The sequence below is a fragment of the Sciurus vulgaris genome (genome assembly GCF_902686455.1).
Source record: "Sciurus vulgaris genome assembly, chromosome: 3".
Classification (NCBI taxonomy): domain Eukaryota; kingdom Metazoa; phylum Chordata; class Mammalia; order Rodentia; family Sciuridae; genus Sciurus; species Sciurus vulgaris.
In genome coordinates, this window is record NC_136463.1 from 143,673,644 (window position 1) to 143,697,795 (window position 24,152).

General features: G+C 37.4%; 1 protein-coding gene across 2 annotated transcripts in view; it reads right to left on the reverse strand.

Annotated features, from left to right (window-relative positions):
• HIBCH (3-hydroxyisobutyryl-CoA hydrolase) overlaps positions 1-23,888 on the reverse strand; it is a 117,537-nt gene extending 93,649 nt beyond the window's left edge. The window contains exons 1-2 of one of the 2 annotated variants that reach the window (XM_079135117.1): positions 23,698-23,888; positions 8,641-8,683 (exon numbers count right to left, since the gene is read on the reverse strand). In XM_079135117.1, coding sequence (XP_078991243.1) covers positions 8,641-8,683; positions 23,698-23,732 — 78 coding nt within the window. In that variant the 5' untranslated portion in view covers positions 23,733-23,888. The remainder of the gene's footprint in view (positions 1-8,640; positions 8,684-23,697) is intronic. The other variant, XM_079135116.1, reaches the window with a different exon arrangement.
• Positions 23,889-24,152: the final 264 nt, after the last annotated feature.

The following is a 24,152-nucleotide window of genomic DNA, read 5'->3' on the forward strand; positions in this document are numbered from 1 at the left end:
AAGGAACAGCACATGCTAAGCCATAAGTTATGAATATTTGGAAATGTAAAGATGTTAAAAATGAGTGGAACGGAGCCAGGTATAGTGGGTAATCCCTGTAATTCCAGCTACTTGGAAGGCTGAGGCAAGAGAGTCATAAGTTTGAGGCCAGCCTCAGTAACTCAGCAAGACCCTATCTCAAAATAACATTAAAAAGAAAAAACAATACAAAACAGCAACACCAGGAGGCTGAGGCAGGAGAGGAAGATCACAAGTTCAAGACCAGCCTCAGCAATGTAGGCCCTAAAGCAGTTAGCAAGGCCCTGCCTCAAAATAAAAAATAAAAAGGGATGGAGATGTAGCTCAGTAGTTAAGTGCCCCTAGGTTCAATCCCTGGTACCAAAATTAAATTAAATTAAATTAAAATAAACAACTGGGGCTGTAAATCAATGATAGAGCACTTGCCTAGTGTGTGCAAAAGCACACGTAGTATGTTCAATAATCCCTACCATCAAAAAAAAAAAAAACAAAAAACAAAGATTGATAGAGGGTAGAAAAAAGAAATTTGAGGCAGTATTATAAAATTTCAGAAGTACATGTTATACATTTGTGAAGAAGTTGCCTATACACTGACTTAGGGTCTCATACAATGTAAATTTATCACCTAATCTCAGTTTAAGTAATATGCAGGACTAATATAACTTCTGTAAAGAATACAGGTTTAACTAAAGAGTAATTTTCCAGAATTCTGTCATACACAAATATCAGGGCTCATGCTTAACATTCTTAACACCTTTTATCCCAGGACAATTACTTAAACCTCAAATGGGAATAATGTACAATATAAAATTGGAAGTCAGTTTGAATTGAAAAAGTTTTAACGGCCAGGTGTGATGTCGTACACCTGCAACCCCAGAGGCTCAGAAGACTGAGGCAGGAGATTCTCAAGTTCAAAGTCGGCTTCAGCAACTTAGAGAGGACCTAACCAACTCAGTGAGACCCTGTCTCTAATAAAAATAAAAAAAAGGGCTGGGGATACAGCTCAGTGGTTACGTGCCTGAGTTAAATTCAGAGTACCAAAAAAAAAAAAAAAGATATGCCATTTAAAGTTAAATAGCACACTCATTAACTAAAATCTAATAAAACCCATGAGTTCATATTTTGAAAGTATTAAGCAATATGTTTATACAATGTTTAAGCTCTCCTTTATAAAAATTATGCTACATATTTAAGATTGAAGCTAATTATTAAAATTCATTAGCAGATTAAATATAATTTATATTCTTTCAAAAGATTTTAGGAAAGGCTATTAAGCAACAGGAAAGAGCTCATGTTTTCAAATTAAATTAAGTTTAATTTCTAACTAGAGAAATTCAAACTTAAGACTACAAATTGTAGTAAAATAGGGGTTCAACACTAGCACCAAGTAGCTAAGTGGTAGAGCACCTGCTTAGCATGTGTGAGGCCCTGGGTTTGATCCTCACCCAGCTCCATCCCAAAATAGAGAAAGAGAGAGAGAGAGAGAGAGAGAGAGAGAGAGAGAGAGAGAGAGAGAGAGAGAGAGAGAGAGCGTGAGCGCATGAAGGACCAAAATGTTCATCAGTGAGAAAACACAGTTAAACAAATTATGGTTATTCATATGAGCACATGTTAGGGTGACTTTAAAAAGAATCCCTGATGAATACTGATGCAAAAATTATCAATAAAATTCTGGCAAATCACATACAAAAACATATTTAAAAGACAGTGCACAAAAACAAGTGGGGTTCATCCCAAGGATACAAGGTGGGTTCAACATACATAAGTCAATAAATGTAATTCATCATATCTATACACTTAAAGACAAGAATCATATGATCATCTCAATAGATGCAGAAAAAGCACTTGACAAAATACAGCACCCCTTCATGTTCAAAACATGAGAAATATTAGGGATAGCAGGAACATATCTCAACATTATAAAAGCTATCTATGCTAAACCTAAGGCCAACATCATTCTAAATGGGGAAAAATTGAAAGCATTTCCTCTAAAAACTGGAACAAGACAAGAATTCCCTCTATCACCACTTCTATTCAACATTGTCCCTGAAACGCTAGCCAGAGCAATTAGACCAAAGAAATTAAAGGGATACGAATAGGAAAAGAAGTCAAGCTATCACTATTTGCCAATGACATGATTCTATATTTAGAGGGTCCAAAAAGTTCTACCAGAAAACTTCTAGAGTTCATAAAAGAATTCAGCAAAGTAACAGGATATAAAATCAACATGCATAAATCTAATGCATTTCTATTCATAAGTGCTGAATCCCCTGAAAGAGATATTAGGAAAACTACCCTATTCATAAAAGCCTCAAAAAATAAATAAAATACTTGGGAATCAATCTAACAAAAGAGGTGAAAGACCTCTACAATGAAAACTATACAGAAGACAAAAGAAAGAAATTAAAGAAAACCTTAGAAGATAGAAAGATCTCCCATGTTCTTGAATAGGCAGAATTAACACAGTCAAAATAGCCAAACACATTATACGGATTAAATACAATTCCTATTAAAATCCTGATGACATTCTTCATAGAACTAGAAAAAGCAATCATGAAATACATTTGGAAAAATAAGAGACCCAGAATAGCCCAGGCAATCCTTAGCAAGAAGAGCGAAGCAGGAGGCAATATCAGACCTTAAACCACACTTCAGAGCCATAGTAACAAAAACAGCATGGTATTGGCACCAAAATAGACATGTAGACCAAAGGTACAGAATAGAAGACACAGAGACTAACCCACATAAATACAGTTATCTTATAACATTCATTAGAGAAAAGACAGTCTCTTCAACAAATCAGGCTAAGAAAACTGGAAATCCATATGTAACAAAATGAAATTAAATCCCTACCTCTCATCCTGCACAAAAATCACCTCAAAGTGTATCAAAGACTTAAGGCACTAGAACTGAGACCCTGAGCCTGATAGAAGAAAAAGTGGGCCCAAATCTTCACCATGTTGGCTTAGGAACCTGACTTCCTTAACAAGACTCCTAAAGTGCAAGAAGTAAAATCAATAAATGAGACAGATTCAAACTAAAAAGCTCTTTCTCAGCAAAAGAAACAATCAATAATGTGAAGAGAGGGCCTATAGTACAGAAAACTGCCACTTCCTAGCCCGGCTTGCTTCAAGCAGCTCACCCGCCGGCTTCTTGCTCTTTCGGCCTGACCAGCGGGACAAAAGACATGTACTCTTCAGAAGTTCATGAAGCAGCTTCCCGTTTATTCAGATAACACACCCTCAATATATAAGCAGTCTCATGCATAAGCAATTGTAACCAGATATGTCCATCCAATCCTGTTCAAGGTCAAGCGATCACTCGCTCAAGCATACATGTAAAGTATATCTGTCCACACGCTAGGTGGCTGAACTGATTATCATACAGCCAATTGTAAACGCTTCCTGCCTCTCTCCAGGCATAATCAGGACGCTGATTGCTCTCTGCCAGTCGCCATCTTTAGATGCACGTGGTGTAACCCTGGGCCCCGGGTTTCGCCCACCACACTATAGAATGGGAGAAGATCTTTACCACATGCAATTCAGACAGAGCATTAACCTCCAGGACATATAAAGACCTTACAAAACTTAACACCAAAAGATAAATAACCGAATCAATAAATGGGCTAAGGAACTGAATAGATACTTCACAGAAGAAGAAATACAATCAATCAACAGACACATGAAAAAATATTCATCACCTCTTACAATCAGAGAAATACATATCAAAACTACTCTAACATTTCATCTGACTCCAGTCAGAATGGCAATTATCAAGAACACAAGCAATAATGTGTTGGTGAGGATGTAGGGAAAAAGGTACACTCATACATTGCTGGGGACTGCAGACTGATGCAACCACTCTGGAAAGCAGTATGGAGATTCCTTAGAAAACTTGGAATGGAACTTCCATTTGACCCAGCAATCCCACTCCTTGGTTTATACCCAAAAGACTTAAAATCAGCATACTACAGTGATACAGTCACATCAATAATAGCAGCTCAACTCACAATAGCTAAGCTATGGAACCAAACTAGGTGCCCTTCAACAGATGAATACATAAAGGAAATGTGACATATATATATATACAATGGAATATTCTTCAGCCTTAAGGAAGAATGTAAGTATGGCATTTGCAGGTAAATAGATGGAACTGGAGAATATCATGTTAAGTGAAATAAGCCAATCCCAAAAAAACAAAGGCCAAATGTTTTCTCTAATTTGCAGATGCTAATTCAGATTTGTGGGTTGAGGGGGGCGGCAGGGTAGCTAGAGAAAAATAGAGGTACTTTGAATTAGGCAGGGTGGGTTTCAGGGAGGGGATGGGGTATGGGAGTAGGAAAGATAGTAGAATGAATCAGACATTCTTACCTTTTGTATATATATGATTACACGACTGGTACAACCAGAAGAATGACAAGTTATATTCCATTTATGTATGATGTGTCAAAATGCACCCTACTGTCATGTATAACTAATTAGAACAAATAAAAAAAAATAAAGACTGCATAAGCAAGCCATGCATTTGTACAGAAGGAATAATTTCTATTGTTCTACAACTCAGTAGAATAAGGTCAATACAATTAGTTGGACATTTCAAAAATAGCTTATATCACAAAGAAATTATATGTCTGAAGAGAGATATGCCAATAACCTTGACCTGATCTTTACACAATACATTCAGGGATTGATATGCCACAATGTACCCTATACATATATACAATTACTACAGGTCAATTAAAATATGTAAATAAAAAATAGAAGAGAACATGCCATGCCCAAAAATTAAATACATGAGAATGAGGAAGCTACTTCTCCACACAGTTATGGAACAATCCTAGGTACACTGTGTTTATTATGTCACGTTCTGTGTACATAGACACAAATTTATGTAGAAAATATACAGAATATAAATTTGTATCTCCAGATAGATACACAAACTGCTAAAATGTTGATTTCCTGAAGGAAAACTGGCATCTAAAAGACAGGATGAGACAGCCCTTTGAACTCTCAGTTTTGTACCATCTGTATGCATATACAACCTATTCAAAACAAAATTTTAATTACCTTTTTAAAAGAATGATAGATTGGGCATAAACTACTAAGCTAGAAGACTTAGAAAACTGTTTTAGCAGGCATGGCAGCACACCCTATAATCCCAGCTATTCAGGAGGTTAAGGCAGGAGGATCACAAGTTGGAGGCCAGCCTGGACAATTTAGAGAGATCCTGTCTCAAAATGAAAAATAAAAAGTGTTGGTTCTTTTAGAAGGGTCACATACTTGGGACACATTCTCTCTAATCCTGAAGAACATGTCAAAGCAAGCACTGGGCCCAAAAACAATTCAGTCCTCAGGCCCTGAAGAGAGTCCAGTTTATCTTTCTTCCCTCAAATAAATGATAAAGTCCTTTGTCTCTAACCCAAGAGTTTTGTCTTAGCCACCATCCATGAATTTGTAAAAAGCTATTAGTTTGTACTATAGAATGAACATCTGTGTCCATCCAAAATTCATACATTGAAATTCTAATCTCCAAGGTGGCATATTAGGAAGGTAGGATTGATTAAGTCATAAGGACATAGCCTGGATGAACAGTATTAGTGCCCTTACAAAAGAAACCTTGGAAAGTCCCCTACCCCATGCCCACCATGTAAAGATGCAGCCAGGAGACTGAGAACATGGCTACCTAATGCACTCTGAGGCAAGCCCTTGTCAGACACTGAATCTGAAGTGCCTTAATCTTGGACTCTCCAGCTTCCCAGAACTGAGAAAATTGTTTCCTTTTAGGTCAACCAGTCTATGGTAATTTTTTGGAGCATCCTGGATGTACTGACCCTTGTATATGGGGTAAAAACAAATCCCAGAATTAATGCTTTTTAGACATACCACCCAAATCACAGCTGCTCCCTCCCTAGAAAAGTAAAACTATCCTGGCTTTTAGAATAAATGTCAAGCATGTATCCACAGATAGTTTGTCCATTTTTTAAAAATATTTTTTAGATGTTGATAGACCTTTATTTTATTCATTTATTTTTAGCATGGATCTTGACACACTTAGGCTAAGTATTTATACAGGACATTTATAAAGGTCAAGTCTTGAACAGAAACTATCTAAATCAATGCCACTAGAATGATGTAAATGAATTAACAAAAGAAAGGGTATTTCTTCCTACTTGAAAAACAGGACCCTCTCAAAACCTGAAAACAACTATTGGTTCTTAAATCAAAATCATTCATGAAAAAGGGCAGAAGGGGAGAAACATGGGTTCTCCAGTGTTAAGACTCATTTATATGCTTTCATTAATTCTAAAAGAAAAAAATAATCTCTTCTACAAAAATAACACCAGCTATTTTTAACTAAAACCTAGAAAAGATTTCCATAAAGAGAAACTTATCATGTGAGAAAAGATTAGACTCTAAAATCAGAAACAAATTTCTAATATAACCCAAAATGTATATGAGGAAGGGACGTTGGGGAAAAGGGTAAGAATAACAAAGAAAGGCAAGAAGAATGTTTCTAGCCAGCACCACTACATTCCAAAGGAAGAAGGGGGATTCAAACTTAAAATTAAGGTTTTCTTAAACCTTCACTGTACTTTAAAAAAAACAGGTTCCCATTTGTTTCTATTTTCAAATATTTTCTTAAGCAATTAGATAAAGCCTTTTCTTATTTTAACTCCCCATTCTTGATGCTTTCCATGGGCACATATGAAAGTTTTCACTTAATTCTCAAAACTATCAAGGATTCAGGGATTGGGGGTGGGGGGAGGTCAGTGTGTGGGGGGGTGCACCTGCAATGTCACACTATTACCACGAATTAGTCTTTTTTCATAACCCTCCTGCAATATTGCCATCAATGTGTACTTCTGTCACTCAATGAAATAAAAAGAAAGCATGACTCCAGTGGGCACGCCTGTACTCCCATCCAACTCAGAAGGTTGAGGCAGGAGGACCACAAATCCAAGGCCAGCCCCAGCAACAGCAACTTAGAGACCCTGTCTCTAAATGTAAGAAGGGTTAGGTATGTAGCTCAGAGGTAAAGTGCCCCTAGGTTCAATGCTGGTACTCCCCTGCCCTCACCCCTCAACCCTCCCCCCCCCAAAAAAAAAAAAGAAAAGAAAAGAAAAGAAAAAAGAAAACCACGACTCTCTTGGTTCTCTTAGAAGGGCCACAGGAGGACTCTGGATTCTCTCTACCCCTGAAGCACAAGTCAAAACTAACACTGGGACTCGCAAGCACTCAGTCCTCAGGCCCTGATGACAGTTCAGTTTATCTTTCTTCCCTCAAAATGGGAAGTTTATGCCCCATGTCACCACAGTCCCCATGTGATCTGGATATCATGTCTTTCCACCTGTGTATATATGTTTAAATGTGACTCTCCACACTGATCTGAGTTCTTTTTCGAGGAAACTCCTCAGCCCCAGTATATATCAACTGACTAATACTAGGGTAGTCTAATCTTCATATCCCCACCTCAACCTCAGCATAACTGAGGCACACTTTGCAATCGCTACTGAGTGGCTAATCTTGTCAGAAGCTATACAGCACAGTAGGCAAGTCAATGAAGCCAGACTATCTAGATTCAAATCACATCTCCTATATTTAGTAGGTGTGTGACACTGAGCGTGTTACTCAGCCTCTCTGTCCTTCAGTTTCTAATTCATAAATAGGGATGAGGCCACAATCCCTTAATTGAAGAACATGTTATTGTTTTAGATAAGTAACATAGTACATACCATATACTATGTAAACCACTCCAAATGAAGTCTGGGTCAGCACATTATAACCAAATCCTTCTGAATCTCTGCACCAAACCATGAATAGTCACACTAGTTAGGACAAAGACAAAAAGAGCTTCAAATATGTTCAGGTCAGATTTTGCCACTAACTGCATGGACCACAAACTAACAAAATATTCTAGTTTAGAGGTTTTGAATGCAGTATACCCCATAGGACTATAGGAATTAATTGAGTTAATAAACATCAGGAACTTAGAACAGTACCAGGCATACAGTTAGTGCTATAGCAGTTATGTTTATGTGCAAGGTCCTTGTTGGTCTACACAAGGGATATAAAAGTGAAAAAAAGAATTTCTTTCTTATGAACTGATAAACTAAGGACATTTAAGTTTGCAAAGTATCAGTACAATAATTGCTAACTTATAAATTGATTATATGCCATGTACTATGCTAGATTTTAAAATTTATTATCTTATTTATCATTTATACTCTAAGCCAGATACTATTACTTTGATATTTATACATATAGCTATAAATATATATGTCCAATATATTTTACATATGACATGCATATTAAATATATAAATATATGCATGTGTATATATATATATATATATATATATATTTCAAAAGAGAAGCTGCAAAAGACCAAGTAATCTGCCTAAGACGAAGCAGTAGACCCATTATGTAAACCCAAGAACTCAGATTTATCCATGTCCTTTATCATAACCTATAAAGTGTATCGAGTCTTGATATGAAATTAAGAACAATCAGATGCCACAGTCAAGGAAAGCTGTCATGCCAGAACTTTTGTACTTGTTTAAAAATGACATTTTAAGTTACATATCACAAAATAATAAGATGAGCAAAACAAAGGCCAAACTTACCAAATGTTGCAAAATGATATTGGTTCTTCTGAATGAGCTAAACCTGAAACAAATGTAGAAAACAATGAGCACAGTCTCCGTCTCCCTTTTTTTGCATGCTAACATCCAATTTCTTTTGACTACACTCTCACCCTTTCTATTTTCTAGAACTTCTGTATAATCTTTTCTTATCCCATTAACAGCCACATTCTACATCCCTCTGCATCCTCTTTGTCCTCCATTAGAAACTGCAGACCTTATTGCAAATCTTTGTTTTATTGAAGATAATATTTTAACTCATTCTGTTTTTATGACAATTTCGTTAATGTCCTCATAGGGGCTATTTGGTCTAGGATTGCACAGTGTCTGAATTGGGCAATGCTAATATTGATCTCCCCTTAAAGAAAGGGTTTTGGAAACCTATAGGGCCACTATAGGCCTATAGGGGGAAATCTGCAATACCCCAGATCTGCACTGCTAGAGGGGAAGATACATGAACAACATGAAAAAACAAGGGAAGAAAATGATCCAAACAAATCTACATTCTATATTAATAGAATCCAATGACAGTATGTTAGAAGAAATGTCAGAAAAGGACTTCAGATTATACATGATTAAGATGATTCGCGAAGCAAAGGATGAGATAAGAGAGCAAATGCAGGCAATGAATGATAATACTAATAAGCTGAAAGAGCACCTGCAGAAAGCAAAAGATCGTTTCAACAAAGAGATAGAGAGTCTCAAAAAAAAAAAAAAAAAAAAAAAAAAAAAACGGAAAATCCTTGAAATGAAGGAAACAATAAACCAAATAAAAAACTCAATGGAAAGATCACCAACAGACTAGACCACTTGGAAGACAGAACCTCAGACAATGAAGACAAAATATTTAATCTTGAAAATAAAGTTGCCCAAACAGAGAAGATAGTAAGAAATCATGAACAGAATCTCCAGGAACTATGGGACATCATGAAAAGACCAAATTTAAGAATTATTGGAATTGAGGAAGGCATAGAGATACAAACCAAGGGAATGAACAACCTATTCAATGAAATAATATCAGAAAATTTCCCCAGCCTGAAGAATGAAATGGAAAATCAAATACAAGAGGCTTACAGAACACCAAATGCACAAAATCACAACAAATCCACACCAAAGCACAATATAATGAAAATGCCTAACATTCAAAATAAAGACAGGATTTTGAAGGCCGCGAGAGAAAAGCATCAGACACATATGGGGGAGAGCCAACTTCTCAACCCAGACTCTAAAAGCTAGAAGGGCCTGGAACAATATATTTCAAGCTCTGAAAGAACATGGTTACCAACCAAGAATCCTATACTCAGCAAAACTAACCTTCAGATTTGAAGATGAAATAAAATCTTTCCATGATAAACAAAAGTTATAAGAATTTACAAATAGAAAGCCTATACTACAGAATGTTCTCAACAAAATATTCCATGAGGAGGAAATGAAAAACAACAATGGAGGTCAGCAAAGGGAGGAACTACCTTAGAGAAAAACCACTCAAAGGAGAAACCAAGCCAGCTTAAAAACCAAAAATAAGCCAAATGACTGGGAATACAAATCATATCTCAATAATAACCCTGAACGTTAATGGCCTAAACTCATCAATCAAAAGACATAAACTGGCAGAATGGATTAAAAAGAAAGACCCAACAATATGCTGCCTGCAAGAGACTCATCTCATAGAAAAAGACATCCACAGACTAAAGGTGAAAGGATGGGAAAAAACCTACCATGCACATGGACTCAGTAAAAATGCGGGGGTTTCCATCCTTATATCAGATAAACTGGACTTCAAGCCAAAGTTAGTCAGAAGGGATAAAGAAGGATATTTCCTACTGCTTAAGGGAACCATAAATCAGGAAGATATAAGGATAGTAAATATTTATGCCCCAAACAATGGTGCATCCCTGTACATCAAACAAATCCTTCTCAATTTCAGGAATCACATAGACCACAACATAATAATTCTGGGTGACTTTAATGCACCGCTGTCACCACTAGATAAATCTTCCAAACAAAATCCAATCAAAGAAACCATAGAACTCAATAACACAATCAATAACCTAGACTTAATAGACATATATAGAACATTCCATCCATCAACAAGTGGATACACTTTCTTCTCAGCAGCACATGGAACCTTCTTGAAAATAAACCATATGTTATGCCACAAAGCAGCCCTTAGGAAATGCAAAAAAAATTGAAATACTGCCTTGTGTTCTATCAGATCATAATGGACTGAGAGTAGAAATCAATGACAAAATAAAAAAAGAAATTACTCCAATACCTGGAGACTAAATAATATGCTATTGAATGAAACATGGATAACAGAAAACATCAGGGAGGAGATAAAAAAATTCTTAGAGGTCAATGAGAATGATGATATAACATATCAAAATCTCTGGGACACTATGAAAGCAGTACTAAGAGGAAAATTCATTGCATGGAGCGCATTACAGAAAAGAATGAAAAGTCAACAACTAGATGACCTAACATTACAGCTCAAAGCCCTAGAAAAAGAAGAACAGAATAACAGCAAAAGTAGTAGAAGACAGGAAATAATTAAAATCAGAGCAGAAATCAATAAAATTGAAACAAGAGAAACTATTCAAAAAATTGACAAAACAAAAAGTTGCTTCTTTGAGAAAGTAAACAAAATAGACAAACCCTTAGCCACATTAACAAAGAGAAGGAGAGAGAAAACTCAAATTACTAAAATTCATGATGAAAAAGGAAATATCATGACAGAAACCGCTGAGATACATAAGTAGAAGCTACTTTGAAAATCTATATTCCAACAAAATAGAATCTACCGAAGACATTGACAAATTTCTAGAGACAAATGCTCCTCCCAAACTGAACCAGGAGGACATACAAAATTTAAAGAGGTCAATATCAAGCAATGAAATAGAAGAAGCCATTAAAAACCTACCATCCAAGAAAAGCCCAGGACCAGATGGATTCTCAGCTGAGTTCTACAAGACCTTCAAAGAAGATCTCATTCCAATACTTCTCAAAGTATTCCAGGAAATAGAAAAAGAGGGTACCCTACCAAACTCCTTCTATGAAGCTAATATCACCCTCATACCCAAACTAGGAATAGATACATCAAGGAAAGAAAATTTTAGACCAATATGTTTGATGAATGTAGATGCAAAGATCCTTAACAAAATATTGACAAACTGTATCCAAAAGTGTATTAAGAAAATCATGCACCACGATCAAGTGGGGTTCATCCCTGGAATGCAAGGATGTTTTAACATTCGTAAATCAATAAAAGTAATCCATCATGTCAATAGACTTAAGGATAAGAATCATATGGTTATTTCAATTGACGCAGAAAAAGTGTTTGACAAAATGCAACACCCCTTCATGCTCAAAACACTAGAAAAAATAGGGATAGTAGGAACATACCTGAACATTGTAAAGGCTATTTATGCTAAGCCATGGCCAACATCATTCTTAATGGAGAGAAGCTGAAACCATTCCCTTTAAAAACGGTAACAAGACAGGGATGTCCTCTTTCACCACTTCTATTCAACACTGTACTTCAAACTCTAGCCAGAGCAATTAGGCAGACTAAAGAAATTAAAGGGATATGAATAGGAAAAGAGGAACTTAAACTGTCACTATTTGCTGATGACATGATTCTATATTTAGAAGGTCCAAAAATCTCCTCCAGAAAACTTCTAGACCTCATCAATGAATTCAGCAAAACAGCAAGCTATAAAATCAACACGCATAAATCTAAAGCATTTTTATATGCAAGCAATGAAACAGCTGAAAGGAAAATGAGGAAAACAACTCCATTTGCAATAGCCTCCAAAAAAATTAAATACTTGGGCATCAACCTAACCAAAGAGGTAAAAGATCTCTACAATGAAAACTACAAAACATTGAAGAAAGAAATTGAGGAGGACCTTAGAAGATGGAAGATCTCCCATGTTCTTGGATACGCAGAATTAATATTGTCAAAATGGCCATACTACCTGAAGTGCTATACAGATTCAATGCAATTCCAATTAAAATCCCAATGACGTACCTTACAGAAATAGAGCAAGCAATTATGAAATTCATCTGGAAAAATAAGAAACCCAGAATAGCTAAAGCAATCCTCAGTAGAAAGAGCGAAGCAGGGGGTATCACAGTACCAGAACGTCAACTCTACTACAAAGCAATAGTAACAAAAACGGCATGGTATTGGCACCAAAATAGACAGGTAGATCAATGGTACAGAATAGAGGACATGGACACAAACCCAAATAAATACAATTTTCTCATACTAGAAAAGGGGCCAAAAATATGCAATGGAGAAAAGATAGCCTCTTCAACAAATGGTGCTGGGAAAACTGGAAAACCATATGCAACAGAATGAAACTAAACCCCTATCTCTCACCCTGCACAAAAATCAACTCACAATGAATCAAGGACCTCGAAATCAGACTGAGACCCTGCATCTTATAGAAGAAAAAGTAGGTCGAAATCTTCACTTTGTTGGCTTAGGATCAGACTTCCTCAACAGGACTTCCATAGCACAAGAAATAAAAGCAAGAATCAACAACTGGGATAGATTCAAACTAAATAGCTTTCTCTCAGCAAAGGAAACTATCAGTAATGTAAAGAGAGAGCCTACAGAGTGGGAGAATATCTTTGCCACTCATACTTCAGAGAGATCACTAATTTCCAGAATATATAAAGAACTCAAAAAACTCTACACCAAGAATACAAATAATGCAATCAACAAATGGGCTAAGGATATGAACAGATGCTTTACAGAAGATTGACGAGCATCAACAAACATGAAAAAGTGTTCTCTAGTAATAAGAGAAATGCAAATCAAAACTACACTAAGATTCCATGTCACCCCAATTAGAATGGCGATTATCAAGAATACAAGCAACAATAGGTGTTGACGAGGATGTGGGGAAAAAGGTACACTCATACATTGCTGGTGGGGCTGCAAATTAGTGAAGCCACACTGGAAAGCAGTGTGGAGATTCCTTAGAAAACTTGGTATGGACCCACCATTTGACCCAGCTATCCCACTCCTTGGCCTATACCCAAAGGACTTAAAATCAGCATACTACAGAGATACAGCCCCATTGATGTTCATAGCTGCTCAATTCACAATAGCCAGACTGTGGAACCAACCTAGATGTCCTTCAGTTGATGAATGGATAAAGAAACTGTGGTATATATACTATGGAATATTACTCAGCTATAAAGAATAATAAAATTATGGAATCTGCAGGCAAATGGATGAAATTGGAGAATATCATGCTAAGTGAGATAAGCCACTCTCAAAAATCCAAAAGGCGAATGATCTCACTGATGACATATAATGGGTGGTGGGAGGGGGGCAAGAATGGAGAAAGGAGGGACTGTATAGAGGGAAAAGAAGTGTGGGAGGGGTAGAGGGGAAGGAAAAATAACAGAATGAATCAAACATCATTACCCTATGTAAATGTATGATTACGCAAATGGTATGCTGTTACTCCACGTACAAACAGAAACAACATGTATCCCATTTGTTTACAATAAAAATAAATTTAAAAAAAGCACAAGTGACCTTATAAATAGATTTAAAAAATCTAATATTGTTAGCAATTAGGGGAATGCAAATCAAAACAACACAGAGATTTCATCCAACTAAAGTCATAATGGCAGCCATGAAGAATACAAATAATAATAAATACTGAAGAGGTTTTGGAGAAAAAAGAACACTTTTATACTTTTGGTGGGATTATAAATTAGTACAACCACTCTGGATATTAGGATGAAGTTTCCTTGAAAGATTAGGAGTGGATTCACTATATGACCCAGCTATACCACACATTATAGTTTTCCTATATAATTAAAATCATCGTACTGTAGTGATACATGTGTAACAATTTTTATAGCACAATTTGCAATGGTCAAACTCTGGAACCAGCCTAGATGCCCATCAATGGACACAAAGAATATGAAGTATACATACACAATGGAGTTTTCATCATTCATAAGAATAAAATTATGTCATTTGAAGGAAAATGGATTAAACTTGAAAACAGTACATTAAGTGAAATAAAACAAATTCAAAATATCAAGGACCATGTGTTTTATCTCTCACATATGGAAGGTAGAGAGAAGAAAGGAAAAGAAAAGTGAGACAGGGGATCATAAAAATGGAAGAAAATCCGTAGAAGAAATAACCAAAGGGAGGGGAAGAAAAGTGGGAAATACTGAGGAATGATATTGCATAAATTATGTTGTTACATTCTGTGTGTCTACAAATACATAACAACAAATCCCACCATTATGTACAACTTTAATGCACCAATAAAAATATGGAAAAAGGAAAATCTTAAAAAAAAAAAGAATGTAAGATAGTATCTCCATCTTCTTGTATTTACTAACAGTAGCTTTGTGGCATAAGACATGGTCTATTTTAGAGAAGGATCCATGTGCTGCTGAGAAGAAAGTGTATTCGTTCTTTGTTGGATGGTATATTCTATATACGTCTGTTAAGTCTAAATTGTTGATTGTGTTATTGAGACCTATGGTTTCTTTATTCAATTTTTGTTTGGAACATCTATAAAGTGGTGAAAGAGGTGTGTTAAAAATGCCTAGTATTATTGTGTTGTGGTCTATTTGATTTCTGAAATTGACAAGGATTTGTTTGACGTACATGGATGAGCCAATGTTCAGGGCATAGATATTTAAGATTGTTATGTCTTGCTGATTTATGCTTCCCTTAAGCAGTATGTAATGTCCTTCTTTATCCCGTCTGACTAGTTTTGGCGTGAAGTCCACATTATCTGAAATGAGGATGGATACTCCAGCTTTTTTGCTGTGTCCATGTGCATGGTATGGTTTTTCCCATCCTTTCACCTTTAGTCTATGGTATCTCTATGAGATGAGTCTCTTGCAGGCAGCATATTGTTGGATCTTTCTTTTTAATCCAATCTGCCAGTCTATGTCTTTTGATTGATGAGTTCAGGCCATTAACATTCAGGGTTATTATTGTGATATGATTTGTATCCCCAGTCATTTGACTCATTTTTGTTTTTTCACATGATTTGGTTTCTCCTTTATTTGGCTATTCCTTTAGGCTGGTTCCTCCCGTTGCTGATTTGCATCGTTGTTTTTCATCTCTTCCTCATGGAATATTTTGCTGAGAATGTTCTGTAATGCCGCCTTTCTTTTTGTAAATTCCTTTAGCTTTTGTTTATCATGGAAGGATTTTATTTCGTTATCAAATCTGAAAGTAAGTTTTGCTGGGTATAAGATTCTTGGTTGGCATCCGTTTTCTTTCAGGGCTTGGTAAATGTTGTTCCAGGCCCTTCTAGCTTTTAGGGTCTGGATTGAAAAATCTGCTGATATTCTTATTGGTTTCCCCCTGAGTGTAATTTGATTCTTTTCTCTTGCAGCCTTTAAAATTCTGTCTTTATTTTGTATGTTAGGTATTTTCATAATAATGTGCCTTGGTATGGGTCTGTTGTAATTTTGTATATTTGGAGTCCTGTAAGCCTCTTGTACCTGGTTTTCCATTTCATTCTTCAGATTTGGGAAATTTTCTGATATTATTTCATTGAATAGATTGTTCATTCCTTTGGTTTGTTTCTCTAAGCCTTCCTCAATCCCAATAATTCTTAAATTTGGCCTTTTCATGATATCCCATAATTCTTGTAGATTCTGTTCATGATTTCTTACCATCTTCTCTGTTTGGTCAACTTTGGTTTCAATATTAAATATTAAATATTCAATGTCTGAGGTTCTGTCTTCCAGGTGTTCTATCCTATTGGTTATGCTTTCTATGGAGTTTTTAACTTGGCTTATTGTTTCCTTCATTTCAAGGATTTCGGTTTGTTTGTTTGTTTGTTTGTTTTCAGTATCTCTACCTCTTTATTGAAATGATCTCTTGCTTCCCGTATTTGCCCTTTTAACTGTTGATTGGTGCAATCATTTAATGCCTGGATTTGCTCTTTCATCTCTTCCTTCAATGCCTGCATTTGCTCTTTCATCTCCTTATTTGCTTACCTGATTGTTTTAATTATGTACATTATGAACTCCCTTTCTGACATTTCTTCTGCTGTGCTGTCATTGGGTTTTATTGATATAGTATCTAGGTTTGTTTGGGACATTTTCTTCCCTTGTTTTCTCATATTGGTCAGATGTCAGTGGGACTCAGATATTGCAGATTTCCTCTTTGGCTTATAGTGTCCCTGTAGATTTCCAGTATATCACCTCCCAGTCTTTAGTAGCCTGAAGTCCTGGAGGAACTTGATAATGCAGTGCTTCCAAAGAAAGCTGCCCCTAACCCACTACTGGGTCCAGGGCTGGGGGCTGGCTCTGTGCGGAAAAGCTCTTACTGGGCGAGTCTGCTCCGAGGAGCTGGCTGTAGATCGCGCCTGCCGCCAGAGGGAGCAGGGCTGCTTGGGGAAGTCTGTGGCTGCCCTGCCCTGGTCCCAGAAGCCGCCTACGGGCCGGGGCCCACCGCTGGGTCCAGGGTTTGGAGTTGGCTCTGTGCAGAAAGGCTCTCACTGGGCAGCCTGCTCCAAGAAGCTGGCTGTGGAATGAGCCTGCCACCGGAGGGAGAGGGGCTGCTTGGGGAAGACTCTAGCTGCCCTGCCCTGCTCTGAGAAGCTGCCCCTGTCCGGGCCTGCCACCTGGGCCGAGCTTCACCCAGTGGGAGAGACTCACCCTGCGGCTCTATGTTAGTCCAAGTCTCTCAATGCCTCCTCTTCTTGAATCCTGAGTTCTGGAGTGACGGGAGGTGCAGTCACCCTCTAGTCCGCCATCTTGGATCCTCCTGTGAGGCCTATGGTTCCCTTTAAGCCAATCCTTTGAGTCCACACTATAGGGATCCAGTTTGACATTTCTACAGCCATCTTATATGTGAACACCATCTTGCACACTAGGTGATCCTGGCACACATTTCAAACCCCTATATTATATATACTCCTATTTCTAATAACCCTTACAGTTAGGTGAGGCCATGTGATTAGTTCTATCCAATGGGCTTGAAGGGAAAACAGTGTGGTGTCTGGGCTGTGATAGCAAAAAGTCCATGTCCTTCTCTCTTCTTGCACTTATTTATCTTCATAATATCCTTAGGATGTAAATACCATTAGTATCATCTTCTCCTCTTCCTCTTCCTCTTCTTCCTCTTCCTCTTCCTCCTCCTCCTCCTCCTCCTCCTCCTAAGAGGCAGTAGAATGCATTTTGACACATCATACATAAATGGAGTATAACTTCTCACTCTCCTGGTTGTACAAGATGTACACAGGTCATTTCCGCAGCCCCAGAAATTTGACCAGCCCCTATTAACTTTCTTTGTATTATATTCAATTGAATCAATCACAAAACAGGGGAAGTTTTCTATTTGTTCAAATCTGTCACACTTCATACTCCTGGACTAGCATATTTTGAATCTGCCTTATCACAAACATTCTTATCCTAGTCCAGTGACTCCACAGTTTGCTTTCACATTTGCCGCATCTATTTCCTACCACTCCAACATTTGACAGATCTGTTGGAGCAGAGGATTCAACGCTTGACACCATTCTGTTGAAAAATCATCCTCCTTCTTGGGGGCCATAGGCGTGGCATGTCTCCATGTGCCGTTGCTTTTAATACAAATAATGAATATAGCCTTAGATTCAGTTCATAGTGAATACTGGGGAGATTTCATGGTGCTGGGACACAAGATAACATACAATAAAGTTCAATATTAATACTTAGATGAAATTATAAATAAGCAATTATGATTTACTCAAATTTGTAGGGAGCCTGTGATTTCTTTTAGTGTATACAAATTCTCTAAAAGTTATATATAAGTAGGTGAGAGTATTCCTCTGAGCTTTGATGTGGTGTTTGGTCTTCATTCCTTTTTTAGTTTTTATGATTAAGTTTAAGGATATTTTTCCCACTTAATAAATAAATAGGTTAATCATAGGTACAATCTGTATTCTTCCTATGTCTAGTTAGAGTTTTAGTCCATCATTGAGTACATGAAATAGAATAAATATTAACTATAAGCTGATTCCTCTATTCTCTGTTAGTAATAACAAAAAACATAATAATGTTAATAACTAACAGAGTTCTTGGAAGGGGTAACTTCTACAGAAACTTAATGTCGTATTCTTTCAGGGAAATTAAAATAAACAGAGCATGGTGTCTTCTATCTTGCTGGGAACTGGGATTTTTTAATTTAAGCTATCATGTTCTAAACATATTTAAGAACATGTTTCTTGAATAAGATCATTAATTATCCTCTTGAAGATTTTTTAATCAACATTTCCTTGTATTAACCATGAAATAATGTAATCAATATCAAAGACTCAGCATCAGAACACTTGGTGTCTCTGTGTGCTGTTTTTCCACTGCGCCGACGCCTCTCATCCACCTCAGACCCCCGACTGCTGCTAGGGCTGGACCCCGGAACACATTAGAATTACCTAAGGACTCTTATATAACTTCCAAAGCCCAAGTCACACCAAAGACCAATTAATCAAACTCTAGAGGTGGGTTATAGTTATAGGTATTTTGTTTAAAGTTCCACCAAATGACTACAACATGAAGACAAGTTGTCATTAAAATCTATACTTGATAAAACATCAAACTGAAGTGACAGATCCTAGCTTTCTAAAGAATTTTTTTTTTTTTTTTTTTTTTTTTTTTTGCGGTGCTGGGGATCGAACCCAGGGCGTTGTGCTTGCAAGGCAAGCACTCTACCGTCTGAGCTATCTCCCCAGCCCAAAGAATATTTTTTAAATAGGGTTTTCATACAGATTTTTAAAATCAGAACTCCACTTACCCTAACAGATGATTTTTTTTCACCTTGACTCAATTTTATCTTTTGGGGAGTTTTAAGTACCAAAAAGTTTAAGAGCTGCATGTACCTAAGCAGGTACAAGGACTTAGGTTCAATCCCCAGAACCTAAGTAAAAAGAAAGAGATAGAGAGGAGAAAGAAAGGAAAATTTAGAGTTTTTTTCAGTGCAGAATGACCTTGAAATCCTCAAGGAGGTCAGCAGCAAAGTATCAGCTCAAAGTTAAAGAAGGTGTTACCATAGCAAATCTAAGTAACAGTTTAAATATTACCTGTGGCATAAGAGGAAGTAGGTAACAAAAGTCCACCTTCAAGTTTCAGTTTTATTTGAGACAGAATTTTATTTCACTCAAAGAAAAGTTAATCTAAACCTACCAAATCCAAGGGCAAAGCACTCTACACAGCATTTATGGGTCATAAAAATCCCTGGACCAATTATTACAGAAAAAAAAAATCAACAAAAATCTAAGTACAACTAAATTCCATGCCAGATTCTACATAATCATGTTGCTTCTATTTAGTCCAATTTTTATTCAAAATACTTAAAATCTGGGACTGGGGATGTAGTTCAGTTTATAGCACTTGCCTAGCATGCGTGAGACCTTGGGTTCAATCTCCAGCACTGCAAAAACATAAATAAAATTTGATATTAGTTTTTATACCTCAAAATAAGTACTTGAAATTTAGAGTCCCCAAGTAATTCTGAATTTATGGTTTCTTTTCCTTCAATTGGTTCCAAAACTGCCACCTGGTGGACAGGAAGAGGCCATGCACATTTCTGAGACAGCGAATTTAATTAATGCTATGCACTGACTTATTTCAATTCTTTCAGATGATGTCAAATTGGTTGTTCTAGCACTGTCACCATACACTGGGAACTTATTATAAATGCTAAGTATCTGCCTCAACACTGATCTATTGAATAAGAAATTGTGGGAATGGGACCCAGAAATCTGCTTAAACTCTCCAAGTGATTATGTTGCATACTTAAGTATAAGAACAATTGTCTTAGAAGAATGGGAACTTAATCATTCACAGAATTAGCCAATGAAACAAAAATGGGTTTACAAAATTAAACAACACCATGTGAAAGAAACTGTTTAAGCAAGAAGATAATATCATTATATAAGTAGGGCCTAAAGGCTATTACAACCAGAAGTAGGCAAGATGTGAACAGGTCAGAGTCAGGTCCAGAACACCAAGTAATTCATGCAGGAGCTGATGAAAGAAAGCAGTTGTAAAAATAGAAAGGAATGATTTATTGAGTTACAAAGTTAAAACTCAGTGAAAAATAAAAGATATGTCAAAAATGACTCTAAGATTTCAAACAAGGATAGCTAAATGAATATACTGAAAAGATTGGAAAGGAAAACAACTGGTTTGTGGGATGAAATATGAACTTGATTTTTTAATTTGAATTTGTACTGATAATAAGTAGAAACATTCAAAAACGAATGGAGAAAAGAGACTGGAGTCTGAAAGAAAAGTTAGGATTATAGACAGGAAATCACATGCACAGACAATTGCGGAAGCATCAAACCTTCTCAACTTTCTGTAGGAAATATATAAGAAACCTGCAGTTGAAAACTAGTGGCCAGAGGGTGTTATCTAGTTCTGTAAATGTGCTTCTTTGTCATCATCATTGTTCTTTTTTCATTTGGCAGTGTTTCAAAACTATACACATTTTAAAATCAAAAGATTTCACCTAAATATGCAGTTTTCCAGCTTTCCCAGGGGAAAAAAAAAGTAGACATTAGAAACACTATATCTACATCCTGTAATGGCAACAATGTCTGGGGCCAAGAAGCTGCCTCCTTTAGAGCATTCTCTGTAGCTCACCAGCCCCCCACTGCTGTCATCAAACCAGAATCACTAAGCACATCTTTTCAGCCTCTGCACTTGGATATGTGCCTCCTAGCACAGCAGGGTCGGGGATGGAGGATGGGACACTAATTGAGCTTCTGAACACCTAAGTGGAAGCAAAAGAGAAAACAGGCAGCCAAAGAACAAGAACCCAAACAATATAGTTCAGCAGAGCAGAAGGAAAAAAGAATGAGTTACTATTAACAACTTAAAGATCAATCCATTGAAGAGATCAACTTTGAGTTCCTCTAAATCTGGCTCTCTCATATCTGAGTCTTTCCTTTAAGATGCTTATCGGATTTGGTAACTAAATATCATTTTGCCTAATTATCTGTTTCATATCTGCTGTCCTCACAGTCCTGGATAAGGAACAGCAAGAATACCAAGTAGTCCAGTTGGCTACAGGATAATAGAATTGCCTAGAACAGTACCTACCTGAAGTTAGAATGACAGTAGAATATTATTGCATTTGTGAAATAAACTGAAGCCAAATCCTTGCAATCCAGGCTAGTAAATTTTTATGCAAGTCCATGAACAGAAGGGTGCCTCTGAGAGCTTTCAAGCAGAAGAATGGTAGGCACTGAAGTAAAATTTAGTAAAATGAATCTGACAGTCTTATACAAACCTACTGAAACTGGGATGAGGGTAAGTCCATAATTTCTGCAAAATTAGCAAGTGATAAATTTGAGTTGACAGGAAGAGGTAAAGTTTGGGAGTTTGGGAAAACATATAACTTTAGGAATTAAATGAATTATAAGGGTTGCAATTATGAGCAAACATATGTGAAGGCCAATTAAAACATTCAGATAGTTGTAACTAGCACAAGAGCTCAGGATAAATCAGGTTAAACAAATGTAAGTTATCACATCTTTGAAGAAATGTCCGAGGATTGAACTGACACTTGGACAAGACAAGTAGTGGAAGAGTGGTGGCAGGAACATTAGACAATGCCAGAGAAGCCAAAGGAGGCCAGAGTTCAAGTAGAATTGTCCAACAATATCAACCATGGCACACAGGCCTTTTTACCTCATGGAAACACTCTAGGGCATCCTATTCCCTTGCACATTTGTGGATTAGGCCACCTGAGACTGGATGACCCTGGCCTCAGGTCCTGTTTTATTAATGTAATACTCACTCTAGAGTTAGATCTGGAATAGGCACCTGTAAACAAAATCTCCAAACTAGTCCTGTCTTCACTTAATCCAGTCTGCATCTTGAAATGTGGGAGGAATAAACCCAAGAACAGTGGGACTGACAGATTCTTTCCCAACAAAGTTGACTTTGTTAATAAACATGTCTTATCAAATAATTTGGTATTTGCTGACATCAAAAAAGCAGAAGCAATGATGACAGGTACTGATAATCTTAGTATTTACAAGTTTCTCCTTGGGCTGATTAGAAGTACAAGAACTGATTTTAAGATATTAATAAACTAAAAACATAACTCTTCAATGTATAACAAACATTTAAGAATCAGGTCAATGGATACAATGTCAGACTACTAGACACTTTTTACTGAAACAATAACTATTCTTCAAAAAAACATTACCATCCCTTTGCAGAAAACCTCTAAAGCGAACTATTAGGCAGAAAGACCTTGTGGGAAAAATAGGTCCCCCTTCAAGTGGGCACAGCTGTTACGTGATATTGTTTAGGGACAGGCAGTAGGCTTCAAGACCGATGCAGCCTAATTTCCTAACGTTAAAATACTTGCTACCCCAGTTATTTTGCTGAGTCCAACCTGCAATGAAAAGCACTTTTATATATATATATAGTCAATGGACTTTTATTTTATTTATATGTGATGCTGAGGATAGAACCCAGTGCCTCACACATGCTAGGCAAGTGTGAAGAGAACTATTAAAAAGTTAATGTTTGCACGCATTCTCTACTAAGTCATGTCAAATGTCCTAAGCACTATTCCCTAAGTTCCAGACGCCTGTAACAACGCTGAGGTCATCTGATAAAGCCAGTTAACACCACCAGTACAGGTAAAACAACCAGCAAAGCACGTCTGTTAGCTGCATAAAACGTGACACACATTCATTTACTCTAACTTGAATCCCTACAGGTCCCAAAACTGTATCCCACGTTTAAGAAGGAAAGAAATAAGGGCTAAAGGAAACAATGCCGTGGCTTGTGAATAGGAGCCAGTGACAGAAAATGAAGATGTTGCTGCAAAGAAGGTGCTAGAGGGAGAGAGGCGGGGACACCGCAGAAAGCTGGAGAGGAGACGTGGGGCATCAGAGCATGCGGGCCGGGTTTGAAGGCCATGCCTACAAGTGGGACTCGAAACTTGGAAGCCCAACAGTAGCCACCCACGACACTTTTCCCACCTGGGCGAGAGCAGGTGAAGAGCCTGCCGTTGGCACTTACCTCTGCATTAGCCTCCACACGTTCTCCTGTCCCATCGCCAAAAAAAATCCGGAGCTAAAGCGACCAGAAAGACGCACCGGGTTTGCTCCTCACGTCAGACCTGAACAGTACCACGCCACCTGACACAGACGACAAGTCCTCCAAGATGCCAGAGAGGCCCACAAGCGGCTTTCCGCTACGAAACGCTAGGGGGGCGGGGCAAGAGCAACCGGGGGAGGAAATGGATTGAGCGACGTGCTGGGGCGGGGCCAGCGTTGTGGGCAGGGCCAAAGGGAGAGCGAAGGGAGAGCTGCGGCCTGGCGGGGCGAGGGTGGCAAGTCGACTCGGTCGGATTAGCAGGGAAAGAGATTGCCCTCCAGAGGTGGTCTTGGAAAAAGCCCAACCAGTCTTGGCCCGCAGTAATTTTGACCAGCTGGATTTGATGTCAGTGACTTTACTGAAATTTTAATGATTTT